The sequence below is a fragment of the Cherax quadricarinatus genome, chromosome 18, assembly GCF_038502225.1.
Source record: "Cherax quadricarinatus isolate ZL_2023a chromosome 18, ASM3850222v1, whole genome shotgun sequence".
Classification (NCBI taxonomy): Eukaryota; Metazoa; Arthropoda; class Malacostraca; order Decapoda; family Parastacidae; genus Cherax; species Cherax quadricarinatus.
The window spans coordinates 47,517,821-47,527,470 of record NC_091309.1 but is presented as its reverse complement, the minus strand read 5'-3'; the positions used below and the strand labels follow the sequence as shown (position 1 = coordinate 47,527,470).

The 9,650-nt window shown below is 41.8% G+C and overlaps 1 protein-coding gene across 2 annotated transcripts in view; it reads right to left on the bottom strand.

The window, feature by feature from the left end:
* Nucleotides 1-259: 259 nt before the first annotated feature.
* LOC128689515 (urocanate hydratase) overlaps nucleotides 260-9,650 on the bottom strand; it is a 296,064-nt gene continuing 286,673 nt past the window's right edge. Inside the window, exons 14-15 of one of the 2 annotated variants that reach the window (XM_070086477.1) lie at nucleotides 1,636-1,746; nucleotides 260-1,212 (exon numbers count right to left, since the gene is read on the bottom strand). In XM_070086477.1, coding sequence (XP_069942578.1) covers nucleotides 1,080-1,212; nucleotides 1,636-1,746 — 244 coding nt within the window. In that variant the 3' untranslated portion in view covers nucleotides 260-1,079. The remainder of the gene's footprint in view (nucleotides 1,213-1,635; nucleotides 1,747-9,650) is intronic. The other variant, XM_070086478.1, reaches the window with a different exon arrangement.

The window sequence follows — 9,650 nt, the reverse complement described above, 5'->3', positions numbered from 1 at the left end:
AGACAGCCCATGCTGGTGCTGCCACCTACAGGCATGGCCACTTCAGCCTGCCTGGCCTTGCCACGCTCTCACTCACAGCGGCCTAGCAGCAAGACAAGTACTAGTAGCTCTCTCATGGGATGGCCCTTCCCGGGCCATGGGCACAAACACACAAGCCTGTGTACCCACCACGACTTAACAAAGTAAGAAGCCTCCGAAGAAGATATATCATTTACTCCCCGCTACCAGAACACCAAATAATCCTTTTTATACAAGGAAGGGGAGGGTAGCTCCCATTCCTCGGGTCAATGACTGTTGATACCAATTCAGTACTGTTGCTACCGTCACCTCCAACCTACACTCACACCTCAGGTTAAGCTATTATTCACCTTACACCTCACAAGTTACGTTATTATCCACCTTCCTCAAGTTACGTTATTATCCACCTAACTCACACCTCACAAGTTACATTATCCACCTTACTCACACTTCAGAAGTCACTACAATATTATCCACCTCAGACCACCAGTTATGTTTCTCTGTCCCCCAAGAAACCAAAGTTCTGCTAATAACAAATCTCATGAGATGTTACAGTACTGATATATATATCTGCACAATAGATTACAACACATGTTGATATCTTCAGACAATAAATTCAACATAACTTATTCAAGACATTAAATGCTGCTGGTTCCTCATTCTATATAATTCTCTACCGGTGTCGTGTCTTGCATAAGACAGTTCAGATATTCTTACCAATACTCGTGTGAGAAACTGCATCTCAGAATAAATGGGTTTAGTATTAACTTGCTAATGTCTAACATTGAAAAGTCAATAATAGGGTTTCCAACAAATTTCTAAGTTGGGTGGGGTTAGGTTAGCTAGGTTAGTTAGGTACGGTTAGATTAGATTAGGTTAGGTTACGGGGAAAGATCATACAAGTCAGCGCCGCTAACAGAAAACATACAGCCACTGTGCCTGACTCAGGTATGTTATATTTCAACGCCTCAAGGCGCCGTCAGCAGCCCCTCTATTTTTACAACAGTGCCATGACGTCTGTGGTTAAAAGGTCGGGCTGGAGTCAGGGTATAGTCAGGGCACTATTGGTAGGTGGCTAAAACATGGGCCACCAGGGTAGGGTCAGCGTGGTGTGGGATGGTGACCTTGAGTCTGTGGTCCAGGGTCATGGAGCGGATGATCGTAGCTTCAGCGTTCTCGTTGCCACTCCACGCTCTGTAGGGACGATACGCACACGATACTTATCTTATTTATGACTTGTTTCCTTCCTAATATGTCAGCCGAAAAACATTACTAGAAAACATAGTTAGAAAACCAATAAGTTGATAAATGAGACCTGAGCAGCATTTGGGTACCTTTATGGAAACGTTTAGCTACGCAGTGGCTTCACTTGCCCTGGACTGAAGAAGCCTCTGACGAAAAGTTTCCAGAATAAAGATACCCAACTGATACCCAAGTGTCTTATCAACATTCTCTAACGTCACCAACTTAAGATATGCAACATAAACAAGTTCTTTCTTGAGAGAAATCAGTACAAAACTTAACTTTTTTATTGTTTACTTTCCCGAGATTCACTAACTTTAGTTACATGACTTTTTCTAGCATTATTTACAACATAAGCTTTCCAGGTATATATACCTTCTAGCGACACCGTTGGAGACATCCCAGTTGAGTGTGAGAGAGGCGCGGTACTGTGCCTCTTCTGAACCATCCAGGACCAGACCAAACCCTCCGTTGATTACCTCACCCCTGTCAATATTGCCCAGTCATTAATGTTAATATTTTCTCCTCTAACAAAATCAATAGACCGCGACGTGAATGGCTTCTGGCATGTTAGATTAAGAAATAAGGAAAGAACCCTAATACTGTCTTGTATATTGTAAGGTATCCCAGAAGAGGATCTTTACGAGTCTGCCATTTGGCTTAAAAATTTCAGATCTTGTAAATGATATCGAAGATCGAAATCTTGGATCTACTGGTAAGTTCACTTGCACTATGACTAAAGTGTTCGAACACTTTCCCAGCATCTTGGAACAGCTTGGTTAGCTCCCAAAACTCTCAGTAACTAAACTTCAACGTTTAAAGAGGAGCCTTCTAGATGATGGCAGACGGAGGCTCATGAACGTAGGTTCAGATATGATCATTTTATATGTAAAATCAGTCCCATTCAATCAAGTTGAATTAATTTTGGTTTACCCATCTGCACGGCTTCAGTATTTAATATCTGCCACATTTTCGGGCCAAGACAGAACCCGTAAAGTCCTGTTTACATGCTGCTAAATTTGTTGAAATAGAATAGTTTATCTGGAGTTTATCTGGAGAGAGTTCCGGGGGTCAACGCCCCCGCGGCCCGGTCTGTGACCAGGCCTCCTTAGGTCAGTGTCCCAGGATGCGACCCACACCAGTCGACTAACACCCAGGTACCCATTTTACTGATGGGGAACATAGACAACAGGTGGAAAGAAACACGTCCAATGTTTCTACTCTGGCTGGGAATCGAACCCGGGCCCTCGCCGTGTGAAGCGAGAGCGTTAACCACCAGGCCACCAGAGCCCTAGTATAGTAAAAACAAAATGGAATCGTTTGAATTTATGCCATAACTAGAGAACGACTCATCTGATCGACTTCAAAATTTTCACCACTAGTGAGGTTTCTGGAACAAGTTGGAATAAGCCACAACTTTTTTGCATAGATAACGATACAGAGTTTTATTCACTAACTCGACAATGATTTATCTAACTGGTTTCAGAATATTGTAAACATTGTGTGAGGATGATGCGCTTCTTCTTAAAGATGCAAATTGAAAATTTTATTGAAACCGTTAATAAGACAGTCGATTGAGTCTGATTACCGGTGTGTGTGTGTGTGTGTGTGTGTGTGTGTGTGTGTGTGGGAAGCTTCTTTGCTATAGAAAAACGTGAACGACATGATATATGTTACTGTTCTGTGTCTTAGTCAGCGAGTGATGGCTCATCTATGTCTGGAAGAGCATGTCAGACGGCTTATGGTTTATGAAAGACTATCAAAGCATGTAAAATAGCTTTTGATAGCTGTGCATGGAGGCAGGAACGTACGGGATGACATACACACCACTAAACTGCATACGAAATCGTAATGACACAATTGAAAAAAAAAAAAAATACCACGGGTTGGGTTTGAACCCGCGATCAGAGAGTCACAAAACTCCAAACCGATGCGCTAGCCACTCTAAATATTCAACAAAATACGAACGATTTTTTCCCCAATATGCATTTCTTAAAAAAGAATTGCAACATTAACTATTTTCTAATAACATCCAGTTACCTACCTAAAATAAAACACCAAAAGACAATTTTTTAAGTGCGGTCTTAAGTGTTAATTCATTTATAACCAATGTTGTAACTTACAAACAATTAGTACCAATCTATTTAATGGAGATTCCTCAGCTACTGTCCATAAAATGATTTCAATTACTTTCAATGTTACAGAGCTGCTCATTTACTCCTAACTTGATTACATTTTTTTTATTCGGTGCAATAATTACTTCGTGTCTGCCATAACGTCAAAGTCACATCAGAAAAACTACACCATAAGGTTTATAATAATAATAAACTATTATTTACACATTTAGAGGAAGTTATAAAACCGTATGATTCAATGGAAGGGGACCAACTTCATTCCAGGGGAGATATATATCCAGTTCATAGCATCAAGAGCCCCTCACTGGCATCAAGGAACCTCCGTTGAGGTGCTGCAGAACATCCGAAAAGTGTTTTTGCCAATTCCATCCCATTAGAGGTTGTTAATAGAATGTAAATGAGAAAACTGGAAAAAATAGTTTTTATGGCGTTTTAGTTTAAGGAAAGGGACGTCTGCTAATTTTCCGAATATTCTCAGCAAGACTTGTTAATGTCACAAATTTTCTTTCAGTACTCGAGAATGCCTTTTTCGATAAGTTACAAATTTTCAACGCTTGTGTACTGGATCTTGAGCAAGATTCATGGGAGTATTTACATGTATGGGTGACCTTGGCACTATGTTACACAGGCCATTCCCGAATTAGGTTTCCATTTGAGAACTGGAGAGAAGCTCCTCTGACCAGCTTTATAAAGTCAGAAAAAGGGTGGTAAATTTAAAGGCGTGCAGGCGCCATTATGTCACTGTTAATCTCAAATTAGTATAGGATTATTTTACAGTATTGCAATATTTTTCCATGATGCTGGTGAAGGGCTTTTGATCCAAAGAACTGAGATTATTTTACCTTTGCTTGAATCGAAGTTGAATGCCACTCATTCCACAGATACAGTATGATTCCTGAAAGGCTTAGTGCTTTCCTCTGATTAAAATACAGTAAGGGTGAAGAAAAAACCTGTAATTGTTTTACATAATGGTAGGATTGCTGGTATATCTTGCTACATATAATTACAATGACGTCAGACTACACATTAATTTACACGTATATGTATACACTCATCTGAACTTTCTAATATTTTCTTAATATTTCTTCGTAATTTTCTTTCATCTCCATGGGGAGTTGTGATCAAAGTGAGAGTAATTGTAATAGGTTATAGATTGCGTGGTAGATAAGTCTGGAGTGCCAGGGGTAAGTGATAATTGAGGACATTTGATTCAACTTTGTTTAGAAAGAGGTTTGGTAATATGTAATTCTTATTTTAACTGAAAGGGGGATGTAAGGTAAGACACATATGCAACAGTTAGACAACTTTATTCCGAAACGTTTCGCCTACACAGTAGGCTTCTTCAGTCGAATACAGAAAGTAGGCAGGAACAGTAGAGATGTGAAGACGATGTAATTAGTCCATCACCCTTGTAGTCGTAGAATTTGAGGTTGTCAGTCCCTCAGCCTGGAGAACCTCAAATTCTACGACTTCAAGGGTGATGGACTGATTACATCGTCTTCACATCTCTACTGTTCCCGCCTACTTTCTGTATTCGACTGAAGAAGCCTACTGTGTAGGCGAAACGTTTCGGAATAAAGTTGTCTAACTGTTGCCTATGTGTCTTACCTACCAACCTGTCGGTATTTTATGCCATTTTGATGAAAGGGGGATAAATAAGTAATGTGTAATGACAGTAATTTATTTGTTCAGTAAAGGATGTTGGGTAGATCTCTGAATATTTAGGGAGGGGCAACAAATATCAAATAATATTTTAGCTGTAGCTTCAGTGAGAGCAAAAGAAAGATGAGATGCAAGGAGAATGGCATTAACTAGTAAGAGAAAGTTTATAAACTAAAGGAGGATTTATTTGTTAGAAAGGACTAGTGAAAGTATAAGTAATGAAGTTGAAGAGATATGGGGTATATTTAACAATGTTAGTGTGTTCAGCAGATGTGTGGATATAGGACGGTTGAGGCGGGAGAAAATATTGATGGGATGATGAGGTAAAGAAAGTGGTAAGAGAAAAGTTAGCATATGAAAGTTTTTCCAAAACAGAAATGGTATAAGGAGGGAGGAGTATATAGAGAGAAAAGGAGAGGATAAGAGTGTTATAAAGGAATGAAAAAAGACAAGAAATGAGAGAGTGGGTGAGGTGCAATCAGCAAATTTTGCTGAGAAAAAGAAAGTTTTGTAGTGAGATTAATAAGTTAAGAAAGCCTAGAGAACGATTGGATTTGACTGTTAAAAACACAAGAGGAGATTTATTACATGAGGAGTTAGAGGTATCAGGAAGGAACTGTTAAATGTTGATGAAAAGAAGGAAGGTATAACATGTTTTATGAGTGAGAAAGGTGTGTGGGGAAGCTGCACGGGGCTGTGGACAAAATAAAAAGGAGTAAAGCAGCTGGGACTGAGAATAATAACTATAGAGGTGGTTCGGACATGCAGAGAGAATGGAACAAAACAGAATGACTTCGAGAGTGTATAAATCTGTAATGTAGGGAAGGCGGGGTAGGGGTCTGCCTAGAAAGGGTTGGAGGGAGGGGGGTGTAAAGGTTTTATGTGAGAGGGTCTTGGACTTCCAGCAAACGTGCGTGAGTAATTGATAGGAGTGAATGGAAACAAATGGTTTTTAGTACTTTATGTGCTGTTGGAGTGTGAGCAAAGTAACATTTTTGAAGGGCTTCAGGGAAACCGGCAGGCCGGACTTGAGTCCTGGAGATGGGAAGTACAGAGTCTGCACTCTGAAGGAGGGGTGTTAAAGTTGCAGATTTATAACTAGTGTAAAGCACCCCTCTGGCGAGACAGTGATGGAGTAAATGATGGTGAAAGTTTTTCTTTGTTGGGTCACCCTGCCTTGGTGGGAATCGGACGATGTGTTAAAAAAATTATAGGAATAAGCCTGTTGGGCATAGGTGATAGTGTGTATGGTAGTTATATTGACAGAATTAAGGGTATGATGGAGAGCAGGATCGGAGATTAGCAAGGAAGCTTTAGGAAGGGTAGGGGGTGTGTAGACCAACTGTTTACAGTGAAGCATATAGGTGAACAGTATACAAGGGTAAAGCGAGTTTAGTTGGATTTATTGAATTGGAAAAGGCAGATGTTGAAGTGGATAGAGAGGCAGTGTGGCAGGTGTTGCACGTATATGGAATAGGTGAAAAGTTACTGAAAACAGTTAAGAGTTCTTACGAAGGTTAAGGTATGTAGGAGATGATTATAATAATAATAATAATAATAATAATAATAATAATAATAAATAATAATAATAATATAAAAGCGTTAAAACACCAGAGCTATACAGCGCTGCAGGGCAAGGAAGGATGTGAGGGTATCGGGTAGCAAGGGAGGGATGATTGGTAGGTTATGGAGTACAGCGGGACAGTGGATAGTGCAGGGGTAGAGGGTAACAAGAGAGTGAGGTAGAAAGGAAGGATTAGTTGCTGTCAAAAAGTCAATGAGAGAGTCTGGATTAAAGGAGGATCCATCAGCAAGAAGAGAAGGTAAAGTAAGGGCAGCAGAGCAGTGATGACGGAGGTAAATTCTGCGTGCTCGTTGATACAGTGGGCAGTCCATCAAAATGTGGCTAACTGATACTGGAATCTAACAATTCTCAGAGGAACAGGGCGCTTCTCCACGAGATACCCATGTGGCTGATGCGAAGATGGGAGAGAGTAGTCTCCCAACCTTGACACTGATGACAAGAAGACGGCCAGTAACCTATACACGGTTTAATAGAATGAAGTTTGTTATAAAGGAGATCAGACCAACGTTGCCAACGGGTGCGAAAGTGGGTAGCAATTGCAGCAAAATAGTCCATGACTGGAACACCTGTATATGAAACTGAAGTCATGTACTGCTGACCGCACAGCAGTGTGCCTGTTCCTTGCCCTGTACGTCAACATGACAAGGGACCCAACAAAAAACAATGTTGCATGCAAAGTATGTACCCTTTATTCATAGCATGTGAACACTCATAAAAGGCTACCTCCCAACCAGCAAACCAGGTAGCTAAGGATTTGATGACTTCAGGGCCCCATCGTCAAATCAGCACCTTGATTCAGCCAGTCATATTGTGTTACTGGCAACTGTGGAGGTGACAGGGACACCACTCACATTCTCACCCTTGTCATTTTCACCCAGCTGCTGGTTGAACACTTGTCCATTCTTACTCCAGGCTGTGTTTTTGCCTTTGTTAACCATGTTGTACACATACATTTCCAACTGTATATAGTGTACATACTTGTAAATACTTATAATCTCACTTGAAGGAAAACATAATTTGAAGTCATTCAGCTGTGCATGTTCTGCTCCTTGCTTCCCTTAACACCCAGGATAACAGGCCTTATTGTTCCAGGGTTGTAATGTGGGTAGCCTGTCCGAGAGTTGGAGCTGGACTTTGAGCAGGAGTTGAGCCTATAGTTGAAGCTGAAGCAGGAACATCGTATAGATTGCTGTCTGGCACTGGGCCAGCTTTGCCAATGCTTTACGAAATTTTGCTTGTCAGCCTTGCGCTTTTTTCTTTCTTATGGTCAGCCTGCTATTGTGTGATCGTTGACAGCTTGTTATTGGTGTGTTAATCGTGCTCGCTTCACTGTGGTCAGTCTTGCTGTTGTGTGAATATTTTGCAGTGGCTTTGCTATTGCATATCAGCCTTGCTATTGTATGTGCGTATTCTGCATTCAGCTTTGTTACATGTCAGCCTTATTATTATTAAAGATTCGCCGGTATTCTCCCGGCCCGGGCCTTTTCCAAGTGGTGGCCCGGCCTTGGCTCCCTCTTTAGTGAGTGTCTGAGACCTAAGTCCCATGGGAGGAGGCACAAGTACCTCAGCTTTGGGACTAACTGTCCCCAGGCCTAGCCACAAGCTAGGCCTTTCTGGTCTGCCATCCCCACCCCAAGGTGGCTAATGGGAATGACAGTCTTGCGAGCTGTAAGCTCGGGCTCAGGCACCTACCCTACCCTAGAAGGGCTGGGCATGGTGTCGATGCAGCCTTATTGTGCGAGTGTTCTGCAGTCGTACTGTACATAGCTGAGCGTATATTGCAAATACCGTGTTACATTGGGGTATGCCGCCTAGACGAGTCAGACGCCTAGTGTCTGAATACTCTTTAGTAAACTTGCCAAAGTTTTCTCTACAGTGTTTTTGGCAAATTATAATAAAAAAGAAGCGCTAAACCACAAAGGCTATACAGCACTGCAGGGAAGGGAAGGAAGCAAGGGTATTGGGGGGCAAAAGGGAGAGGGATGACTAGTAGGTTATGGAGGGCAGAGGATAGTGCAGAGGTAGAGGGTAGCAACAGATTAAGGTAGAAAGGGCTGAGGGGAGTGCTAAAGGTATGAGTTTGTGGAGTAAATCAGTTGTCAAAAAGTCAATGAGAGAGTCCAGATTAAAGGAGGGTCCATCAGAAAAAGTGTTGTGTTCAGAACGTATCCCTGGGGGACACCTTCAGCTTGGGCAAAGTCCAGGGAGAGCATATTATTAACCCAAACACAGAAATGTCCGTAGTTAAGAAGTTCTTAAGGAAGGATGGTAAGTTGCCTAGGAGGCTTAAGGAGTGGGCTTGGGCCAAAATATTATACCTCCAAGTTGTGTCGTATGCCTTCTCAAGCTCAAAAAATATGGTAATAACCGAGTGGTTATTTGCAAAGGCATTACGAACATACGTATCCAAGCATAGTGGAGTCAATAGTAGAACGGCCCTTACAAAAGCCGTATTGACTAGTGGAGAGTGTCTCTAAATACCACATTAAACGTTAGTTTATCAGACGTTCCATCACCTTGCAAACTGCACTGTTAGGAGCAGTGGGACGATAGTGGGAGGCATCATGTCCCTTAGTACCCGGTATGCGAAAAGGTAGAACAATGGCAGATTTCCACAGCTGGGGAAGAACTCCTTGTGACCAAATAAGATTAAAGAGTTGTAAGAGGACTGCAAGGGCTGACTGGTGTAAATGTTGTAACATCCGAATATGAATACTGTCAGGTCCAGCTGCCGATGATTGGGAAGCTGAGTGTTGTCTCCAGTTCCAGAAGTGTAAAAGGCACATAAGATTCTTCCTTGAGAGAAGAAAAGTCTAAGGGCGCTAACTTTCTGGCAGACTTAGGAAAGAAGAGAGGAGCATAGATGGAGCCCCTGAAAAATATGGACCAGATGATTACAAATTTCAATGGCAACGTAAAGAGGGTTTGCTATATCAACACCGGCAATCCGCAGAACAGGAGCCCGAGAACAGGAGCCGGGTTGGAAAGTATTTACCACCCAGTTTCCG